This window comes from Leptopilina heterotoma, unplaced genomic scaffold (assembly GCF_015476425.1).
Source record: "Leptopilina heterotoma isolate Lh14 unplaced genomic scaffold, ASM1547642v1 Lhet_125, whole genome shotgun sequence".
In the NCBI taxonomy this organism is placed as follows: Eukaryota; Metazoa; Arthropoda; class Insecta; order Hymenoptera; family Figitidae; genus Leptopilina; species Leptopilina heterotoma.
The window spans coordinates 575636-600619 of record NW_025110845.1 but is presented as its reverse complement, the minus strand read 5'-3'; the positions used below and the strand labels follow the sequence as shown (position 1 = coordinate 600619).

Here is a 24984-nt window from a genome sequence, read left to right as displayed (position 1 = left end):
GGTCAACTCCCTCAGGAACAAACTCTATCTGATTGTAAGGTCCTCCACCATTTCTTAAATATACACCACCTCTGACAGCTTCAGCTTTTAAACTGTTGAAAAGATTTGCATCCTCTTCAAATATTTTTAGCATTCTTGGTGGTAGGAAAATGTTAAATTCATTATTTATTTCAGCAACAATTTTCGGACCAAATTTCGTATCAATTTTTTTAATATCTGTTACTTTGTAGAATGCATCGATGGTTAACTCCTTTGTTGTTTTTGTGACCAAGACTTTGCTGGCTTTGTTTAATTTATCGAAATTCATTTTTATTCAATTTTTTCACTAAAATATTTAACTCTGACCTTGCTTCAATTAAACTTTTAACTTTATGTATTTCTTGATTCAATTTGTTTAAGCGCACTTGAATTTCACGACTTTGTTCTGCTAATATGTTCATCAACCAACTTAAACTGCAGGAATGATTTCGTTTATAAAAATTGCCCTCTTTATATACACGAGATATGACCTATTTGACCTTCAAGTTAATTATAGTTTTCTTGGAATTGCGGTAAGATCAAAAGCATTCTTATGAAAAGTAACGAAAATGTTTGTAAGAATTCCTTAGATAAGAATCTAATAAACAGTGATTTGCAATATTTAGACGAAAATAATAATTCCAAGAATAAAATAAGTAAAAAACAAAAACAGGAAATACTAATGATAATGAGTCATCAATAAAAAATTCCAAAACTAAGTCATCAACCCCTATTTTGCGAAAAACAAAGAAATTATGTGTCATCGTTAAAAAATGCACCCTGTAAAAAACAAAAACAGGAAATACCAATCATTATGAGTCATCAATAAGAAAATCCAAAACTATGAGTCATCAACCTCTATTTTGCAAAAAACAAAGAAATTATGCGTCATCGTTAAAGAATGCACCCAAAAAATAGGAAATACCAATAAAAAATTCCAAAATTCTGAGTCATCAACCCCTATGGAAAATTCAAGGATTGTTTTATAATATGAAGTTATAATTCCAAGAAATTTGATAAATTCCAAGAATCACGATCTCAATATCCCCCCCAAATTCTTGGAAGTATGACGTCATATCCAGCTCAGCATAACAGTCTGAATATCCCCCCCCCCTAATGGTTTGAGTCGTGGCTAAGTGGTTTGAGTCTGGGCTAAAGCGTCGGTAACATGTCGGTGCAGGGATCTTGAGTTAGAACGTTCCCTGTATACCTACTATTGCCTAGTTTAGGGCTTTCAAATTTATTTTAATTAAGAAGACCTTAAAAACCCTTGAACCTTCATCGATCTGACAGGGTACGTGACGCTTTGAAAATTAGGATTCTATCAATATTACCTCATTACGTGCAATGTCCTTTCCACCTACCTTTCGACAGGATTCGATGTCCTCGGTGTCCTAATAATTTATTGTTAGGTCTATTAGGTTTCTTTACGCTCTTGTGAAGAGATAATTAGTGGATTAGTAAACAAAATAAAATGATTAACTTGAAATTTAGAATTTATTAACTAATTAGTCACATTATTATTGTTTGACAGAATTGAGCATGATTGATCCAATTAGCATAATTGAATAATGTGAAACTAAACTTTTCCATCTGGTAAACGAAAACAAAAAAATTATGTGATACTAATTGGATATTGTTGAAAACAATTGTTCTAAACTAAAGAAAATGAAAAATAATAATCAAATTAGCGAATTGAAAGAGAAAAAATCTGGATAATATTTTGAATATTGGTCCCTCCGAGAATAATGCCTTCCTATTGGTCCCTTATTCTATCGTATTGTCGGTTTGTTGTACGGAGTAGCTTTAGTGAATGAAAATAAACTGTTAATGCTTAAAGCTATCATTATTTTAATCGTAACAATACTTCCAAAACAAAATTTTATTGCAAAACAAAATTCGACTCCACTTATTTACATTGCATTTTTTTAATAATAATACGAAACTTTGAAAATGAAGATAGTTCTGCATAGAAAAAAATTTATAGTAAAGGAATTAAACTTAAAATTTATGAAACTTATTATTTGTGTTACTATGAAATTTTTATAAACATTAATACAATTGCTGCACTAACTATAATAATAGGTCAAAATAATTTTTTGATTTTATAAAACAGAAACTTTTCTAATTTTGAGTTATTAAACTTTATTTAAAAAATGTTTGATACTTTTAAGGAAAAATAAAAATATTTTATACCTTCTCGTATATGAGACTTTAAAGGAGAGCTTTCAGAAACAATGACCGATATATTCATTAGTCTTCGAAAGCAATTAATTTCGCTTACGCTGTCAAAACGTTTAGAATAAAAATGCACAATGTGTAACAGGCTTATATACATATATTATTTTATTTTCTTCTATGAAGGAGACAGAGTTACTACCCTCTTTTCCAATGACGGTTCATGAGTTTTTTGTTTATCCCAAGAGAAGAAAAGAGCTGCCACTAATCTCGACTCGTAATCACTTGGATCGATAATGCTCACGTTGTTGGGTTGAGAATCTCGGCATATTTCTCCATGGTTTCCAGGTGCATCAACAACATGTCGTCTCGAGTACCAAGACAAACAAAGAACCAGGCTAACACAGCAAGTACATCCTTTGACAGTGTCATTCTCTGCCATGTCGTCATCTCGTTGAGTGGAATTTGAATGCCGCTCTCCTGAAACATGTATTGTTAACAGTGAATGGAAAAACAATCATCGTCCAAAAAAACGCGTACTATATATATATATATAAACTGTGAAAAAGTAACCTGTATAGCAAGAGAGCTTTATATAAAAACAAAATCAGGTTTTCGGGGTCGCTGATTACGAATCCGACGTCAGATTTTCAAAATTCAAAATGTTGTATCTAATATGGCGGACGACTTTTTAAAAAGTTGATCCAAATGTCCTAAAACTTGATTCTTGGGTGAACCCCGGTCGCTGATTACAATTTCGGTGATAGTTTTTCAAAATTCAAAATGACGTTTGCAATATGGCTAATCGATTTTTCAAAATTTTTTCAGATTAGCTTGATACTCAGTTTTTAAGAGTTAATGCTTCTTAGAAGTCTAAGATTAATTGATTGATAATTTTAAAAACTGAGTTGCTAGCTAATTAGAAATTAAATAAATAATAATTAAAATAATTTCGTGCAGGTATACCTGCACGAGAAGTATGCCATTTCGCATTTAAGTCAAAATTTAGGTCAAATTTGAAGAATTTTTCTACCTGTAGGTTAACAATAAGTCAAATTTGACCAAATTTTTGACCTAGGGTAACGACTTATTATTATTATTACTTATTATTATTAGTCATTATTTTAGCTGTATTTTAAAAAATAGGTCAAAATTGGCTTTTATTTTGACATAACATAACGGCCCTCAATGTGTGTGGCGTAGAATTATCCTAAATATACTGTTGCTTTGAAAAAAATAGTCCTGAAAAGGTCTATTACCCTATGTTAAAATTTAGATAAAATTTGACCTATTTTTTAACGTACAGCCCCATAAAGCCTCTGTAAAAGGTTGTCACCCTTTACAAAGGATTTTGGGTTTTCTTTTTGAGCTGTAGGTTAAAAAATAGGTCAAAATTGACGTATATTTTGACCAGGAGTTACCTAAAATATAATACAGGGGGCTCTTGGAATTTTCTGAATTAGCGACGACGAAATGATTTTATATTATAGGGATAGATATACTATATCCATATACTATATTATACCTTTTAAATATACTATAGCCATTTGTGGCCAACTTCAGAGCGATGATCTTTGACATGATTTTGATGCTATCTTCGTCTACGACTGGAAGTTATGTTAAATAAATTATAGCTATTTGTGGCCAACTTCAGGGCACTGAATTTAATTATCTATTAATCTATTAATAAATCTATTAATTAATCTATTAATTAATCTATTAATCTATCTATCTATTAATCTATTAAATTAGCACAATCTAAATTTAAAAATAGACTACAGGTTCGTAATCAGTGACAAAAAAACCTGCGAGTAACAATGACAATCCAATAAATTTTAAATTTGTGGTATTTATATTGGATCCGCCATTTTGAATTTTGAAACCATATATGGGCAAATCCATAAAACTTTTGACTTTTAAGAAAAAAAATTTTTTTTTATTAATTTGTATGCACATAGATGTCACTTTGCATACGTGTTCAAGAATGTTTTAGCACCACAAATTCGTAAGCGTGATTCATTTTTAACCCATGTCCCCAATGTTTAACACTTATTATTAACCCTTCCGGAACTGAAATATTATAAAGTGAACAAAAAATGTGTAAGACCTTCCCATCAATTAAATCAGTTGAAACTTTTTACTCGGAGGTTTTTGGGGTCGCCGCTGGACAATTTGAAGTCGGTTTTTCAAAATTCAAAATGGCGGCTCCATTATGACGGATGACAAATTTAAATAGTTGGATTTGATTGAAACTCGTTACTCGGGGGTCTTTGGGGTCGCTGATTATGAATTTAAAGTTTAAATTTAAATTTAAAATGATTAATTGAACTTTTTGATTTTTAAGAATTCAACTTCTGAAATTTGAAGCATATTCTTAACTTAATAAAATTGATAGTTTTTAAAATCCTTGAGCGGCATACTTTTTTTTTGAATATCTGTAAGGCAATGCTTCGATCACACTATACATGGACTTGTTTAAAGTAAAATTGTAGTTGTGCCTTTCAAAAATGTATAAATTTAAATAAAATCACGATTTGTATTGACATCTTTAAATTGTTTCTACAGGAATACAAATATAGGCACACTAATGAAAAAGGTCTTAAAATGTTCGATTTTTTATTGTCTATTTAAAAACTTATTGAACTTTTATTTTTATTCTACGCCGCACTAGGTATTTTCATAAGAAGACGTTTAATTAAATTTTCTTAAAAAGTGTCATCATTCAATCAAACCTTCATATATTTTCTTACAGTCGTAGCACACTAATGGGATAGTGAAAAAAGTTTGAAAACATACGTCTCTTAGCTATTTTCCTTGTAGCTGAATTAATATTTCACACGCCGTAAAAATAAAAACGTTAAAAATGTATACTTTTCTGAGAGTTTCAAATGAAATTTAAGCGTTTTTTCAATTTTAAACTCATAAAATTAATTGACAAATTAATATTTTGTTCTAATACTGTACATAAATGTTGTTTAGTATATAATTTAGGAAAATATGATTAAACAATAAGTTTCAATCTAAAATAATACAGACTTTTAAGTGTTCGATTCGAGTATCATAAAAGTTAACAGTTTCGTGGATTTGCCCATATCTTTGTCTAAAATTAATGAAATTCAGTCGATTTTTTTTAATCGATAGGAACTGATCTGAGAAATATGAAAAATATAGTTTTGTTAGAAAACAAAACATTGCGCCTTAAACACCTCAGCCGTTGAAGACAGATATGAACCTCTACAAATTTTACGATCTGACTTGCCCATGAAAGAAATTTATCTTAGAAAAATTACAATAACTTTTATACTCATCAGTTTCTAAGACCAAGTTGAACTTTGAAAATAATATTTTCTATTTTAAAGATTGAAAAAAGAAGTCTCTTAAACATCTTAAAGAAATCGAATGGCCAAGACAAAACATTTTTAGGACGTTTTTTGATAAAGTGAGCCCAATGGATTCCATTTCGCAATCTATAAGGACCAATTGTTGCATTTATTCTTCAGTATGCCTTGAAAAAGCGTATGAGTTCGTTTATACGTCACGAACCAACAACATTTTGATAGATGTGTCACAATTTTTTTTAAATAATACCTTCAAACTGGAAGAATAGTACTTTATGATACGAGTTCGAGAAAGCGGAGTTTATAGAAGGGCGACGTTAGCGCCACGAATCGGAAGCGAGTGCAACAGGCAACACGAGTTGGAGCCGAGTACTTAGACGTATCAATAAGAAGTATGAAAAAAGAATAAAAACAGAATTTTTCACGTGAGCGATCTCATCAAGAAGGTTAGAAACTCTCAGAACATGGCGCGAGTCGTGTATACTTTTTTACCGACATGCATTCTAATTTGATTTTCTTCTCACAGATGGCGCATTTTTAGTTGTGCTTCCGCCGCTTTAAATAGCAAGTCACTACAACGTTTCTGATTGGCTGTTAAATGAAAACTGTGAAATGAATGTGTGAAATAAAGTAAAAAGTGTGAAATAAAGAGACTAGGAACAATATACGCATGCGCGGAAATATTTATATGATCGTTCGCTATAAAACGCCCTTTCTCGCACATTTTCCTTGCACCAGAAGTGGGACTTTTTATGCATGTATTATATAAAAGCATTAAGCGCATTTGAACCATTATGACGTCACAGTTTAACAACATAAATCTTTTTCGTATCTGGTTAATGGAGTTTTGAATAATGTTTAATGAAAGTTATTGGAAATTATTATCTATTAGAATATATATTACGTCTGCTATGTGCAAATCGTTGGAATTTTTAAGTGAAAAATGTAAATGTAATCTATATTATTATAAACGATTTGCAGCAACTTTCACTAAAAATTATTCAAAACTGCATTAATCAGACACGATAAAAATTTGTGTTGGATTTATGGTTAACATTAACACTGATTTTAATAACTAATAATAATATTAATAACTTATATTAATTCCATAACATGTTAACTATCTGCTAATACTAACAACCGTTATCGTCAAAAATCGTCATTCTGGATTTTTTTAAGCTAATGAGTAATCGAAATCAGAGTTTGGGGTTTCATTATCAGATTTCTTAGGAAATAAAACTTAATATGTATTGATACATAATATTTCGAAGAACGAAGTGTATAATAAACATTTGATAAAAATTATTTAAAGTAAGTTAAGAAATACAATAATAATTTGCGAATAAAAATCGTTATTAATAAGTATATAGAATAAGCATTATAATAATACTTAATATATTTTAGTTTTATGTTAATAAAAATTAGTCTTTATTTTTAATTAAAGTGGTTCTAAACAGTACCTATTAGTTATGTAGATACTTTATTATGGAAGACATAATAAAAAAATTTAAAAACTTTGCAAACATTTTCATTCTTTTAAATCTTGTTTCGTACAACTGTATCTGTATATAAAACAAATTGCCTTCACGTGTAAACTATTAGAGAATGTTGTTATAAGGATTGCTAGGAATAACAGTGAATTTTATCAATAGAACGTGAATAGTATACGTACGTTCTTGAAGGTCGTTTCAGTGATACTGTTACTGCTGCCATTGTAGTATATCAAGGAGAGTTTATCGTCAACCCTCAGAGATACTTGGTGCAGGCAAAATGTGATCAGATAGAACAGAATTGCTGCTGCAGATTTAGCTTCATTCATGTAGATCTTTCGCAGATGTTCACCATCCAAATGAGCAATGTCGAATCTCAAGTTTTTAAAATGATTTTATTCATTATTATTTATTATAAATTGTACATGATTTGGTACACACTCTTGTGAAGTATTTTATCATTTCTTTGCATTAATTTTCAGTGCTCTAAAGAATCTTGACCAATTCCACGGTACGTGATAATGGAAATTTCCTTAGAGTTTTGGGATTTAAATAGAACTGTGGTTGATTGTTCTCTTAAAATTGTATAATTTATTATTTAATACGTGCTGCAATGTTGTAATAAAATTTTAATAATTTGAAAAAATATAATTAAATTTTATTTATTAAAAAGTTTAAAATTTTCTAATATGTAAGTAAATTAGCGAGCGTACTGTCGACCGTATATGCAGGAATTTCGAACGTTCGGACCTTATAATGTAATAAACAATTAGGAAATTTACCTTACTATCTTTTACTAATAAAAAGTTTCAAAAAAATTGAAAATTTATAAGTTTTATATCTCCAATGTTTATAAATATTGTTTCAAAAAACTTCACTAGGTAATCTTTTAGCGAAATTGAAGAGAACAATTAACCATAGTTTTCAAAAGGAAATATTTTGTGAAACGAACTTGTACAAGATGAGGTACAATTTCTTGTACTAGATAATTACAGTAAAAAAGTATTCAGTAAAGCTGTTTTCTATTAATGGTAACTTACGGTAAATTCGGTTTGGTCTGAAAACGTTACGCTAACTGATTTTTGCTTCCCGTGAATACTTTTTTCTTAAAATATACTTGAGTTAAAGCTTTCTAGACAAACTTGATAACATTAAATATATTTAACATAAGTGTATCTTTAACAAACAAAAAGTTGAAAAAGGGTACTGTAATTGGTTTTCGTAATTTCTACGGATAGACTTCGCGAAAATTTGCGGAGTGACTGCAGGAAATTTTTCGTTGAGATTTCCGAAAAGTTTTTTAAAATTTTGTAGTGAATCTAATTTTTTGTTTTGCTTTTCACTTTTAATTTAAAAAAAAATTTATTTTTACTTCTGCTAGAATCATTCGATAAATGAATGGAATATACCTGACATGGACTATCAGAAAGTTATCAGTTAAGTTTTTAACATTCAGATCTAATTAAATCAATTTTTAGGAAACATGATTATTTCTAAAAATTTTACTTCAATTTAACCCTAGGAATTTATAATTTCTATATAGAAAGTTTATCTGAAATATAAAAAATCAAATTCCAACAAGTCAATAAGTAATTACAAGCATATTATTCAGATCAGTTGTGATCAACTTCTTCAAGAAAGATAACCTTTTTCAAAGACCAGGTTAAAATAACCAGTTTCTTAAAGGATATTTAGATAAATGCTTATCAACTTCTTCAAGGGACTTAATTTCAATCGTCATGATGTCGTCAGCAATCAGTTTAATATTCTTGACAGCTTCTTCAAAAATCAAAAGTGCCAAATAAATTAAGTAAAATTTGTCTACAGGAAATGACAAATCGATAATCGTCAACCGTTGAAAAAAATCCAACAAAAATCGTCTAAATGTTTGGTAGTAAATTTAACACATCCTGGTATAGATGTTGACCATTTTACATTAATTTATTTTAAAAAGTTATCCAGAAATAACCTGGAAATCTGAAAATAAATTGACGACTTTCTGATAACTCACGTAGGTTACAATGAGTTGATTTCCCAAAAAAATGCAGCACAAGTGAAAATAAAAAAAAAATCAGAAATAAAAATCAGATTCACTACAAATTTGTTTAAAAATTTTCCGGAAATCAATCAGCAGAATTTTTCGCAGTCACTCCGCAAATTTTTCCGATGTTTATGGAAGGGACAACTATTTTTGGAATAATGCGTTCAACTGTTTAGCTGCATTATCTTTGCTATAGTTAACAGGTAGAATTGGAGAAAAAAGTGTCAGATTTGTTAAGGGAGGTGGAAAGGCTGGAGTGAGAGAAGAGGAAATTTGGGATTGTAATTAGACGACTAAGGGTTGGGAAAGAAAATAGGAGATAGAAGCGAAGGTCAAAATCAAAAGAGTGAAAGGGGTGGGAGAGAAAAACAAGGAGAATCTAAAGATTTGGGTGGCGGAATTGGGCAGCGAGGAAGAGAGAAGAGAAGTAATGGAGTTAAAAAAGAAGTTGAGAGATAGGAAAGAAACAATAGAGGAGGATAAATCCTGGACGGAAAGAAGAAGAGATTGGCTATTGAGGGAAAAGCGTGACATGGGGGCGGTAAATAGTGGAAGATGGGATGTGGGGTTTTGGGAAGGAGAACAGGAACAGGGGAAGGGAGACATGGTATAAGGGTGGTGTTTTAGAATATAGGGGGTGGAAAAATAAAGATGAGGGTTTCTAGAGGAGTTAAAAAAATGGGAGGTTATATTTTTGTTGGAGACGTGGGTGGAGACAAGAGATTGGGAGAAAGTAAAGGTGAAGCGGCCAAGAGGATATCGGTGGAGAATACAAGGGGAAAGAAAAGAAGCGGTGAAGGGTCGAAGTGCGGGAGGAATTATCACAAGGGTAAGAATGGGGATAAAGGAGGGGAAGAAAATAAAAGGAATGGAAAAGGAGGGAAGAATGATAAGAACCATTACGATGGAAAAAGAAGAACTGGATATTATGGGAATCTACAGGAAAAGACGAAGGATGGAATATACTGGAGGAGTGGATGGACAGGGGGAAGGAAAGATTGGTGCTTATAGGGGAGATTTAAAAGCAAGGACGGGGAAGTTCGGAGGAGGACAATGGAATAATAAAACGAACAAGTATGAAAGGGAATCAAAACATAAAGAGGTAGATGAGGAGGGAAGGAAATTGTTAGGGATATTGGAGGGGGAAGGTTGGGCAATATACAATGGGAATATTAGGGGGATGAGGAAGGAGAATATACTTTTATGGAGAGGGGAGATACTGTGATTGATTATGTCTTGGCGGAGGAAAATGTAAGAAAGAGGCTGAGCGCATTGAAGGTGAGAATGGAGCTGTGTTCAGAGCATTTCCCGGTTATTATTTAGCTAAAAGGAAAAGTCGATTGGAGAGAAGAAAATATTTCGAATACAAAGTATTCGAAATCTACGACTTCAGAAAACCTTGATTAGTGATTTCAGTAACTTTAGCTCTTAACAAAATTTTACTACTTGAATTTTTGCTGTAAATGTTGAAGGGATACTAAAAATGAAGAATGTAGTTTTGTTCACTAAATTTAGTGCAGAATTGTCATTTTTAATCCAATAGAGGTCCACAAGGGCTCAAAATATTTGTAATGATATAGTCAACAATAAAAAAATTAAAACCTAAAAATCTTTTTCTGTTTGAAGTGGAAAAAAATAATAGAAGTTACTGAAACGTCTAAAAATCACCAAAATTGGCAAAAAATTTCATCTTTAATCGACTGAAACTCTCTTAATTTTGTTGAATTTTATTCTATGACCTATGGATCGAAAGGTAATTTAATTACCTTTCCAATGATACCTTATTTATTATATTTTGACAAGTTAATTTTCCTAAAGTTAAGTTTAAGGGACGTCGCATCTCGAAAATGCAAAATTTGAAGCTACAGCAAAACTGCACGAGGGAAAAAAATTAAAACTATGATTTTCTTACTCAAAAAATACCTGCTATTGGAGAAAAAATGTTTTGCACGATTGACAATTTTGAATATAGGGGTATCACTCTAATGCCAGTCGGGTATAAGGTATACGCAGAGATCTTGAGGAGGAGGATGGAAGAAAATATACACAAGGCTGGATGGATACCACAAAGCCAGGCAGGATTTCGTAAAGGGATGAGCACTAGGGAGTGCTCTGGTGAAACGTTGAGGGAAAGAGGGGTGGAGAGGGGCCTCATTGAGCAAATTAAGGAGCTGTACAAGGATGTGAGGGCAAGGGTGAGAGTTGGGGAAGTATTCGGAGATACTTTCTGGATGGGGAGGGGATTCTTGATGAGAGATATTTCGAAAAGTATGTAAAGGGAAAGGATCTGTGGGTGAATGTAGAGAAAACAAAGATTATGTGATTTACCTATTTATTAATAGGAATAGGAAATGTATGGTTTTTTTGATGTGTTGGTATAGTCAGTAATACGTTATAGGGTGGAAGTATGGGGGTAGAAGGAAAGTGGAGAGTATGAGTGAGAGGTATTTGAGATGGACGCTGGGGATTAGCAGAAGTTGTCCGGGGTACATGCTCATGGAAGAATTAGGTAGCGAAAAAATATTGGTAAGACAGGGGAGGAGGACGTGGGGATTTGAAGAGAAATTAAAGCAGGGAAGAGGAAATCAGTGGACGCAACGGTGCAGGGAGGAAAGAAAAGGTATGGGATGGAACAGGCATGAAAGGAAAAAGATTTTGAAAAGAGGTGGGAAATATAGGTAAGTTAACATATAATAAGTGGTACAGAATAGTGAAAGGGGTGGGTGGGACAAAATATCTAACCAGCAGAGGAAGAAAGACAAAGTGTTGTAGGGTAGTAAGATATAAATTGGAGGAGGGGGTAAGAGAATGTAGATACTGGGTGGGGAATAAAGAGAAAATGTGTAGAGTATGTGTAAATTAACACGCAAAAAGCCACAATCGGCACAATAAAAACAGGAAACGGAAGCCCAGGCACTTGAGAGAGAACATTTTTGCGTTCTTGTAATAGTTTTTAATGTTTTTGTAATATAGTTTTAAGTTTTATTGTATTTTAGGTATAAGAACAATGTCCATGGATCGTCGAACCATATACCAATTTCTTTTATAAATGTGTTTTTGATGGTAATTTTAGTTTCATCCGTGACAATTAAATATTTCTAGTAAGATGGCAATCAAGTGTCATCTAACGGACATTTATTTTACTTATCATATCGATAAGGCAGAAATTAATCATTTCTTTTTATTTTTATTTTCGTGCATGGTTTCTGAAAAAAACTATGTAAGAGACGATTCATTTTTTTCAGAATCCATGCATTAAAATAAAAATAAATTATTAATTTCTGCCTTATCGATATGATAAGTAAAATAAATGTCCGTTGGACGACACTTGATTACCATCTTACAAGAAACAATTTCTTTTATGTTCAACAATATTTAAATATATACTAACTTGTCGAAAGTAACAATGAGACACATGATGAGAAGGAAGGAAAAGATGTTCGTATAAATTTCCACCACATATGAGTAATTATGCAAGAATTCATACGAATTGTTGAAGTACGTTTGCATCTGTAATAAATGATTTTATTTTATTAATTTATTATTATTAATATTTTCTTATTATCTAATTTTCACATTATGTATACAATTAAACCTTTATTAATGTCTCTCTAACAATTCTATATTCAAATGTTTTAAAAGATTGATATTATTATATTTTATAATTTTATTATAATTTTTAATATACACTTTATATAAAGTAAGCTCAGTTAAGTTTAAGGTTCTTTTTTCTTCACGTAAAGGGACTTTCTGGTCAAAGATTTAAAAAGAATCGATTTTTCTTTTTTTTGCTTTAAATTGTTTTTTAGTAGCGGAGACTAGGGCTAAACTGGACGGATTTTGTCTTTGACCAGAAAACTCATACAAAAAACTATTTTTTGATAAAGTGTAATATACCGTCTTGAAGCTTGTTCCTTCACCTGCAAATCACAGTTCGATTTTAAAAAACTACAGTAGCTTTGGTGATATATTACTTCAAAGGTGACTACCTCAAAAACAAAAACGTCAAAATTGGTGGGGCTAAACCGAACCCCCCATATAGGTTAAATCGGACACCGCTAATTAATTAAAGAATGAGATACAAATTTGCGTTTTTTATGTAGAAAATTCAAATAAATGCTTTGTTCATTTATTTATAGGTAGTTCTACATATACAAAAAATATATCAAATAGGTAATTAATATAATGTAAAATGAATTATAGTTTTCAGACTTGTATGTTTGCAGCAGCTCGCTTGCTAATTCGTGTTTTAAAATAAATTCTTTCTTTATTTATAAAGTGGTTTTATGCAAAGAATATAATATAAAATAGTTAATTAATATAAAATGAATTATAGTATTCGCAGACTTGGTTGTTGTTTATCACGATTTCCGATTTAGCCCCACACCGTCATCTGATAATTAAACTACAATTTTTTTCCTTTTGACCGTATTCCATTAAACTTTGTTTTTACTAAACTCAGTACACCTTAAGCTGGAGAAAACGTACCAGATAATATGTGCACTTTAATTATAACGTTAAAACCCAAAAAGTTGAAAAAAAACATATTTACTTTTACCGCGAAAAACGACATTTGCATATCTTGACGGCAACTATTATTACTAGAAAAATTATATTTCCCGAAAATCCTATTATAAAATTACTGTCCAAAAACGTTTTTTAAGAGAAAGATATTAATTTTTATAATTGTTTCTTAACTCACTGTAATACGCTACGAAAACCTCAAACGCGTTTTTCTCGAAAACCCATTTTTGAAAACGGGGAGACACTTTAAAAAAAAACACCAAAAACCATTCTATTCTTTATCTAAAAAACTTGACAACAAACCTCTAAAATTTTAGATTTGTAATTTCTATTACTTTCTACAGGGGTAAATTGACCCAAAAACTCAGCATTTTTTTATTTTTTTAAGAAAAATGTGCATAAAAAATTGTAGAACTTTAAAAATATGGTTTTTGAGGTTTGTTGTATAGAAAAAACCCTTATAAACAGAATACCGTTTGAATTTCTAATTTATGTAAAGAAGGTTGCTCGGAAACTGTCTGCCCTAATAAATGTCACCTTTTTGAAGACGACACCTATAGTTGTAAACTAAAAATACCCAAAAAAAATTTTTCAGTCAGGTCTCGCTAAGTGTCGTCACTGGGAATTTTTTGGGACCGTATGTCTCAGTAAGTGTCAGTGGCTTAAGCCACGCCCCTTTAGTAAAAGTGGTCATTTCATTGGTTTATGTTGCAAACCGGTTTGGCGAAGTCGATTTTTCACATTGGAAAGAGTAAAAAAAAGTGGGGAAAGTAACACTTGTCGGGTCTTGAACGATACTTTGTGAGTCATGACACTTACTGAAAACGACACTTTGCGAAATCTGACTGTAATTCTCTTCTTGTAATATGTAATAATATCCAAAAGAAATTTTTGCAATAACTATAACACATTTTTTACAATAAGAGTTTAAGAAAGTGTGTTTTTTTAACAATTCTGACAGAAAGTCCCCTTAAGGTATGTACTTTTCAAAATTTATTATAGATTAAATGCTTTGAGAATAGAAAAAGAAGAAAATAAAACAACATAAATAATAAAGAAAAATAAGAAAACCGTGAGTTTAGATGAAGTAAGGTAACTAAACATAATTTATTGAAATATACTGTAAAAAATCTTGATGTTGTAGTCATAATCTATGAGTGCGAGAGAGCGATAAACTTATGCGATTCCCATACTTTCCTATTACTGAGATGAAGCTTTTCTTACGGTATATAGTATAAGGAGATAGAATGAATGTGTGAACATGTTTCCTACTCGAAATTTCTTAGGCTGCACTTTATAAACAATGTTATAAGTTAACAAAAACAGTTTCTAGGTTACGATTCATTCTCACAATTTTTGTAAGAGTTATTTATTTATCCTTTAGTGCTTATAGAGTTTTTATCGCTTTTTCAGAATTTATGATTTAAATTCCAAAAAAATTTAATATTAAAAATTAGACATTTTTGACAAGAAATTGGAAATTTTACTTTTTTGAAAAAGTGAATTTTTTATTGTAGCAAATGAGAATACATGCGCAAAACCTACACATATCGCGTTCTTAATAACCATGCTTTAATATATGTAACGAAACTTACATTTAAAAATTTAAAATGGTTTCATTTTTTCATAATATGTAGTATACAAAAATAAGAAAATGTTTTATATTCATGTCACTTTGTGTCTAGGGATTTTTGAGGTCGCTGATTAAGCACCTGGGGGTCGATTACGTAACTTTTTCCGATTCTACATTCCACATTCAGATACCACATTCCGATTCCACTTCCAACATTCCGATTCCACATTCAGATTCCACTTTAAACATTCCGATTCCACATTCAGATTCCACTTTAAACATTCCGATTCCACATTCAATATTCCGATTCCACATTCAGATTCCGCATTCATCATTCCGATTCCACATTTAGATTCCGCTTTCAATATTCCGATTCTACGTACAATATTCCGATTCCACATTCAGATTTCACTTTCCACATTCAGATTCCACTTTCAACATTCCGTTTCCACATTCAGATTCCGATTCCACATTTAGATTCCACTTTCAAAATTCAGATTCCACATTCAGATTCCACTTTAAACATTCCGATTTCACATTCCGATTCCACATTCAATATTCCGATTCCACATTCAGATACCACTTTCATCATTCCGATTCCACATTCAGATTCTACTTTCATCATTCTGATTCCACATTCAGATTCCATATGAAGGGGTTGAAAAAATTTCCACAAAAATTTTATTTTTTTTTGTCAAATTTGTCGATTGCTGCAATCTTTGTATAAATTATTAAAATTTTCAGTTATGTATCAATAATCGTAGAATTTAATAATCTTTCGAATGGTATATTTGTTAATTTTCTGACATTTGTATTTACAAACAAATAGTGATTTAAAGATTGGTATGTTTTTGGGCCGTGCGCGTGCAGCCGTACCGATAATTCCCGACGGTAGTGTAAATAATAAGAAAAAATAGACATTAAAGCAAAATCTTTTTTAACTATATTTTCAAATAATTTTCAATTACTCCTTTCAATTCCAAAATTGGTTATATCACCATTTTTTGTTAGAATCATTTACATGATTAATGCAAAAATAAAAAATAATAAAAATACATAATGACTTAATGAAAATAACAATAAATAATAGTAGCAATAATGATAATGGTAATAAATAATAAAAAAAAGTAGTAAGAATAAGAAAATTGATATAAATGAAAAATAATTTTCGAATTTAATTTTAAATCATTTGTAGTTACTTCTTCTAGTTTTAGATTATCACCATCTTCTTCTTTTATAATCATTTCCATCATTAAGTTTTCCTTTTGCTAAATTTTTGTCATCAAGCATGAAACTTATAATTATTGTAAAAATCCAATCGACTTTGACACCTATTCTTTTCGAAACAATTTTGGCTTTTCAATTTTACTAATACTGTAACTATTGATAATTTGAAGTAAATTTTATAAATTCCTTTTTGCTTTGAAGATAAAAAAGAAATACGTACTTTAAAACGCTTCACATTAGTAAGCGAATTTCTACATTTACTTTAAGGAATAAACCAAAAATCGCAAAAAACAAGATTTTTTGAGAATTTATTTAATTTTAACGACGATTATCAACAAAACTAAGTTTTGAATAAAAGATGTTTTGATTCTTCTGTTTGGCCTAATGGTCAAATTAATTAAATTAAATTAAATTAAGCCATTAGGCCAAACAGAAGAATCAAACATCTTTTATTTACATAATTTTATGGCTTCCAAAAATATTGAATTAAAACTAAGTTTTATTCTATGAGAAATTGTTCACGAGACATCTAAGAAAAAAATAAAAAATTAATTTAATACTTTAATTTTTAATGAAATAACTGCAATTAACCTAAAAAAATCAAGAAAATATTCTTTCTCTAGAAAGAAGACTTTTTACCGATTTTGTTTAAATTTTGAAGTTAGGTGTATCTTTCAACGAGTAATCTACAAAAAAACATGCTTAACACCATCATATTTTATAATCACTTTTTTTAAATTTGATAAGTAGTTCTGCATGGGTTATCATAAAATTCATCATTTTAAACGAGCTTTTCTGAATCATTGTTGGAAGGAGTTTTCTTAAACAAAATTAGAAGACAAATATGCGAACCGGATTTAAACTGACTAAAAAGTAATTTTTCACAAAAAAAAATTATGAAGAAAAATAGTATGTCGAATTTATGTAGCATAGATAAAAAATTGTATCGAAATGGTATAAAGAATTAGTTGCAAATTATTCATTTACAAATAATTAGTAAGTTTTCAAAGTAAATGAGGAAATGGGAGTGAAATTTGAAATTTATAATCAAAATGTTGAACAGAGTGTGTAATGTGAATTCGTAATATTAAATATGGAATCGGAATATTGAAAGTGGAATCGAAATGAGAAATGTGAAATTGGAATGTGGACTCTAAACGTGGAATGTGTAATCGGAATATTGGAAGTGAAATCTGAATGTGGAATCAGAATATTGAATGTGGAATCGGAATGTTGAATCTGAATATTGAATGTGGAATCGAAATGTGAAATCTGAATATTGAATGTGGAATCGGAATGTTAAAAGTGGAATCTGAATGTGAAATCTGAATGTAGAATCTAAATATTAAATGTGGAATCTGAATATTGAAAGTCAAATGTTGAAATTGGAATCTAAATGTGGAATCGGAATGTGGAAAGTTAAATCGGATTGTTGAAAGTGGAATCTGAATGTTGGAAGTGGAATTTTAATGCGGAATCTAAATGTTTAAAGTGGAATCTGAATGTGGAACCGGAATCTGAATGTGGAATCTGAATGTAGAATCTGAATGTTGGAAGTGGAATCGGAATATTAAAAGTGGAATCGGAATGTGGAATCGGAATCTGAATGTGGAAAGTGGAATCTGAATGTGGAATCGGAATGTGGAAAGTGGATTCTGAATGTGGAATCGGAATGTGGAAAGTGGAATCTGAATGTGGAATTAGAATGATGAAAGTAGAATCTGAATGTGAAATCGGAATAATGAAAGTGGATTCGGAATGTGGAATCGGAATGTTGAAAGTGGAATCTGAATGTGGAATCGGAATGTGGAAAGTGGAATCTGAATGTGGAATCTGAATTTTGAAAGTGGAATCTAAATGTGGAATCGGAATCTGAATGTGGAATCGGAATGTTGAAAGTGGATTCTGAATGTGGAATCGAAATGTGAAAAGTGGAATCTGAATGTGGAATCTGAATATTGAACGTGGAATCGGAATATTGAAAGCGGAATCTGAATGTGGAATCGGAATGATGAAAGTGGAATCTGAATGTGAAATCGGAGTATTAAATGTGGAATCGGAATGTTTAAAGTGGAATCTGAATGTGGAATCGGAATGTTGGAAGTGGAATCGGAATGTGGAATCTGAATGAGGAAAGTGGAATCGAAAAAAGTTACGTAATCGACCCCCTGGCATCAGATTTAAAAAATTAAAAATGTCAGAATAAGAAAATCCAATCACTTTTTAAACTTTTCGTGTGAAATTTTGGATATTTTTTATTTATTTTATTTTTTTATTTTTTTTATTTTTTTTTTTTATTTTTTTTTATTCTTTTATTTTTGCTTCCTCATAAAGGAAGCCTTATAGTGATGTCGATTTCCGAATTTTTTAGAACCAATTATTTTTACAAATTTTCAAGTGTAGTATATATAATTCGTCGAAAGGAACAAATGTCCGGATGTATGTGTGTATGTATGTGTGTGTGTGTGTATGTCACCGATTCTTGTGGACAAATTTTCTCTTACACGTCTTGACGGATTTTGATAAAATTTTGTAGGTGTATTACGGTCACGAATACCAAAAATCAGACAAAAGGATTTTCAAAAATATCTAAAAAAAAATTTTTTTTTTCAACAATTTTTTAATTTTTGAAAAAATAATTTTTGGATTTTTTGAAGTAACTTTTTTCTATATTAAAATTTTTATTAATTCTTGTCAAAATTGCATTCCTGACATAAAAACGAATCGATTCATGTATATAAAGTATATATTTTATCAAAATTTATAGAATTAATAAATATTTTAAATTTTCACAAAAAATTGAAATTTTGTATTTTTTGACATTTTATCTTAACACTTTAAAATAATTATTCTAAAATAAAAAATTAAACAATTTGTATATATTATATTGAGGAAGCTTAATGATCATGACATGAACAACTTGTTTTATATATATATATATATATTTTTTTTTTGGACATTTTTAATTTTTAAAATCTGATGTCAAATTTGTAATCTGCGACCTCAAAAACCCCAAGATACAAAGTGACATAAATATCCAACAGTTTTTATTAAATTCGTATATACTAGAGGATGATTATAGAAAATAATATCTTCTTTCGACATTTTCAAATTTAAGAATGTACTTAAAAAAATACACTTTTCCAAAAAAAAGTAAAAATTCCCAGCTTTTTGACAAAATATATGGACACATTCTTGAAATTAATTTTATTGTCTTGTGTATTGATGACATATGTAATAGAAAACACCTTGCTATATTCATTTATACATATCGTTAACCCCCCTGTGTATGAGTTTTACCCCAAGAAAATGTTTCTAAATGCATGGATTTTTCATACAGTTGGATTTTTACATCAATCTGTATCTGGTGGTTTTTGGGGTAGATGATTACTAATGCGATATTAGTTTTTCAAAATTTTAAATGGTAGATCTAATATGGCGGACAAAATTAAAAAAAAGTTAATGGATTTCCACAGCATTGGATATCTAGGGGTTTTTGGGGTCGCTGAATGTTTGTTAAAAACGTCTAAATAACAAGTATCATGCAAAAAGATTCGATTTTTCAAAAATGTATCCACCATATTTGATTTTCTATTTAAAATTTTTTATTCGCACTGAAAAAAAATTTGACAGAATGTGCTTTTTACTCAGGCAACTTTTGCCTAAGAACAATAGCAATACACGCAAAGCAATTGTTTCTTTTAAAAAAAGCAATTTTTGACTTTAAAAAGGCAAAAATTTTAACTAAGACAATTTTACCTTTTTTAAAGGGAAAAATTGCTTTTTTATAAAGAAACAATTGCTTTACGTGTATTGCTTTTGTTCTTACGCAAAAATTGCCTGAGTAAAAAGCACATTCTGTCGAATTTTTTTCCAGTGCATAATCAGCAAACTAGAAAAAACTTAAGGTCCAGTTCTACAACTGTTATAACCAGAGTTTAAGTCGTTGAACTCGATCTAATTACATTATTACTAAACCAAGTTCACCGTCTCAAACTCCGGTTAAAAAAAGTTGTGGAGTCGGCCCTGAATGTCAAAAGGCATAAGAATCTGATAATTTTTTTTTAATTTCGTCTGCCATTTTAGATTTGCCATTTACAATTTTTTTTAAACTAACTTCAGTTTTGTAACTAGAGTACCCTAGAAACCTATAAATAATAAATTTTAAAAGTCAAATTCAACATGTGCCCTTCAAAAATGTGGGTTTTTATTATGAGTTTCGTTTTGAAATTTAACGTTTGAAGTATAAGTAGCACATATTCCTGTAAGGGCTTAAATTACTTCTTATTGTATAGATAATGTAGCCCTGTAATATGGTTATTTAAAAATCTTCGTTAAAAAATTTATATCAAGTTAATTGCTAAGTTGTCAAAATTTATGATTTTTTAGTTCTTTATACATTCAACTACTTCTACTATAAGTAACAAAGTGTATAATGATTCGTTAAAAAAATTATACCATAAAAACTGAAAAAAAGTCAATGTCACATAGGAGAAACTGTTGATTTCGACACTTTCACTTTCTTTGTCGTTGCCTACTTAATTAAAAAGATTATTAAACACATGGTATATTTAAAAAGCACAATATTTTATCAAATTATGATACTGCAAAATTATTTTTATACTTTTTAAAATATAATCATAAGCGGAAACATAAAGTTTAAAAGTTCTAAAGATTTGCCCATATCCACAAAATTTTTTAATTCATTTTTTTAAAATTTAAATCCCTAACTGTGAAAGAGCGATAAAAACTGTATAAGGACCCGTGCAGAAATTTTGACGTGGCCCTGGCCAGGGCCAGACCGGGCAAGACCGGGGCCACTTCGGGAAATCTGACCTGCCCCCGGCCTAGATGAAACAATAAAACCGACCAGGGCCATGCCTCGGGACAGATCTGGTTCCCTGCTGGGGACCCGACCGGGGCCATGGAATTTTTCCCGATTTGACTGCTATTAAAATTTTTGTGGTATAGGGTAAACCATATAGTAGTCGGACATCAAACAGTAGTCATCCGCCTAATAATTTAGTGTGGATATTGGTAAAATTTATGAACAATATATGGGCAATTCAACGTGAGATTTAAGTCGACCTCTTAAAATCGGCCAAAAATATTTTTTATACAAAACAAGTATGTAATCCCCGCTTTCTCGGCGCGTTTTTGAGACGCAAAGTATGCCTTTACTTCAAGCAGCAGTTTTACGGTCCTAGGACGAGAAACGCTTGCGCAGCAAGCGGACGGTAAAGACTACTTTCTCGTCCTAGGACCGTAAAACTACTACTTGAAGCGAAGCCATGCTTTACCTCTCAAAACGCACCGAGTAAGCGCGGATTACATTCTCGTTTTGTATAAAATGTCGTGTGTACCTCGGACGCACGCATTTCTCGTCCTCGCTTGTTTACAGTACTCGGCTTCGCCACGTACTGCAAAATCAAGCTCGGACGAGAAATTTGCGCTTTGCGTCCTCGTTGCATAATGTACTATTTTCTATTCTGAATCGAAAAAAACAGATACGTATTTTTTATTTTTGTTTAATTGTCAAAATTTTCGAGTCATGAATTTTCGAAATTTTGGACTTTTAATTGTAGACCAATAGTCAGTAGCTTATAAGTCCGAAAATATTGAGTTTAGGAAAAAGTTGTCAAAGAATGAAAGTTTTTGTTTTCTTTCGACTTTTAAGAAATGTTAACAAAAATTTTTTTTTTAATTTTTTATTAACCCCTTGGCTGTCAACGAGATTTCCACTGTTTGGGCCAAAAGTGTGTTGAAAAAATTTCTAATGGATTTTTATGAAACTTGGTACCCTAAGGTTTCTGGGGTCGCTGATTACGAATCTGACATCAGTTTTTCGAAATTCGAAATGGTGGATCCAAGATGGCGGAAATTTTTTTCAAAATTCGTCGAATTTGCTTGAAACTTGTTACTCGGGGGTTTTAAGGGTCGCTGATTACGAATCGAACATTAGTTTTCCAAAATTCAAAATGGCGAATCCAATATGCCAAACAACGAAATAAAAAATTGATCAGATTGTCTTGAAACTGAATACTTGGTGATTTTCAGGGTGGCTGATTACGAATCTGAAATCAGTTTTTCAAAATTCAAAATATCTGGTTCAATATGGCGGAAAACTTTTTAAAATTTATTGAATTTGTTTGAAGCTGGTTAATCTGACATATGTATGATAATTTTTAGTGAAATAAAATTTCGATAAATACCCTGAATAAATAATGCCAGATTCGTAATCAGCAACCCTAAAAACCCCCGAGTATTCAGTTTCAAGCCATTATAATTAATTTTTTATTTTGTCGTCGGCCATATTGGATCCGCCATTTTGAATTTTGGAAGACTAGTGTTAGATTCGTAATCAGCGACCCTTAAAATCCCCGAGTAACAAGTTTCAAGCAAATTCGACGAATTTTGAAAAAATTTCTGACATCCTGGATCCGCGATTTTGAATTTCGAAAAACTGATGTCAGATTCGTAATCAGCGACCCCAAAAACCCCCGAGTACTACGTTTCAAGTCAATCTGATCAATTTTTTTATTTTGTTGTCCGCCATATTGGATCCGCCATTTTGAATTTTGGAAAACGAATGTCATATTCGTATTTAGCGACCTCGAAAACCGCCGAGTAACCGGTTTCAGGAACATTTTAGAAGTTTTTAATCACCTTTTTTAAGTTGCGCATATATGCGTCATGAACCACTTTTGGCCAGTTTAATTTTGCGCATAAATATATGCGTCAGCGACAGTCAACGGGTTAAAAAAAAAATTTTTTATAAACAAATTAATTCTTTTTTAACTTTGGGCCGAATTTTTTTTTATTTTTTTTAAATTTATTTATACCTTATAATATAAAGAAGATTTTCCAAAAAGTCCCGAATTGTGCCTGATGTGTTAAATGAGTTTTAAAACATTTTCAAAAATCACTTGCAAGCATCACAGTGGGATTTTTGAAAATGTTTTAAAACTCATTTTACACATCAGGCCCATTTCGGGACTTTTTGGAAAATCTTCTCTATATTATAAGGTATAAATAAATTTTAAAAAAATCCGGCCCTAAGTTTTAAAAAAATTAATTTGTTTAGGAAAAAGATTTTTTTTTTAATAAAAAATTTAAAAAAATTTTTTTTTACATTTCTTAAAAGTTGAAAGAAAACTAAAACTTTCATTTTTTGACAACTTTTTCCTAAACTCAATATTTTCGGACTTGTAAGCTACTGAATATAGGTCTACAATTAAAAGTCCAAAATTTCGAAAATTCATAAACTGGTAAATTTTGACAATTAAACAAAAATAAAAAATTACCTATCTGTTTTTTTCGATACAGAATAGAAAAAAAATATTTTTGGCCGATTTTAAGTGGTCGACTTAAATCTCACGTGGAATTGCCCATATTTTGAATAAAAATTACTATTTTTCTTCAACAAGAAATGATTTGGATGACATAACCTCCAATTTGACAACCGTTTTTATCAATAGAAGGATTCCATTCTTATTATTTTAAATATTCTTTAAATTGTTTAAAATATATTAAAATTGGAATGTTTTGAATAATTTGTTTAACCAGAATAACAATGGATCAAGTTTATTTTAAATTATCTTTTTTCTTTTGGTTCAATTTTTTACAAATAATCTTCCTACATTGTTTAAAATGTCAAAAATTTAAATGCGTTTAATAATTAATTTAGTAATGTTGACAATAAGCAAAGTTTATTTTTACTTATCTTTTTCTTGGGGCAACCCGGCCTGGCCACGACCGGGGCCATTAAAATTTATGAAGAATGAGAATATATGTGGGCGATTAAATTTAAAATGTCATTTTCATGTCCTGACCAAAAATCTGGAATACTAGTTCATATATAAATGTTTTTGAAGTCAATTAATTTTTTTAATCACTTCTTTTACTTAAATTAATAATTCTTAGTCGCTAGAAATTTTCTAAAAAAATTTGGCAAAAGAATTAGAAGCAAAATGTCAGTGGTGTCCCTTGTCCGCACTTAAGAAATCAGAACTTCACCTAATAATAAAAATTGTTGATTCTCACATTTTTAGTACCAGAAAAATTATTTTGTACAGCTAAGAGTCTATATTTTTATATAGAGTAGAGGGGGTAATGTAGTGCACTGGCTTTACTGACTAAACGAATGAATTGAATTACTTGCCGTTGGTATGGTAGGGTTAAGGTATCAAATTATAGTAATGTATATCATTTTGGCTTTATTGTGCTTCTTCTAAAAGAAGTTGTGGCACTCACTTCAAAAATACTAGATTTCGAAACCATATTTACGTTTTTTTAGTGGCTTGAAGAAAATGTAAGGCTCGTTAAAAAAGTATCAGGTAAGTGCTTTTTCCATGTAAAATTTACTTCTGAACACAAATTTAGTATTGTTTTGACGTTTAATTTTGTTTTTATTGAGATATTGAAGTCAACGTGAAAAAAGTGCTTAGGGCATTGTAGTGTACGGGGTTGGGGGCAATGTAGTGCAATTATACAGAGTACCGTAAGTATGTATTATTTAACCATGTTTGCTTTTTGCAAATTTTTGCAATTTTCTTTCAGTTTTATCTAACACAGGACCAAAGAAATCTCTAGACG

At 30.5% G+C, this 24984-nt stretch overlaps 1 protein-coding gene across 2 annotated transcripts in view; it reads right to left on the bottom strand.

The window, feature by feature from the left end:
* Positions 1-2226: 2226 nt before the first annotated feature.
* LOC122512736 overlaps positions 2227-24984 on the bottom strand; it is a 34226-nt gene continuing 11468 nt past the window's right edge. For both annotated transcript variants that reach the window (XM_043628768.1, XM_043628769.1), the window contains exons 4-6: positions 12457-12575; positions 7207-7399; positions 2227-2676 (exon numbers count right to left, since the gene is read on the bottom strand). In XM_043628768.1, coding sequence (XP_043484703.1) covers positions 2497-2676; positions 7207-7399; positions 12457-12575 — 492 coding nt within the window. In that variant the 3' untranslated portion in view covers positions 2227-2496. The remainder of the gene's footprint in view (positions 2677-7206; positions 7400-12456; positions 12576-24984) is intronic.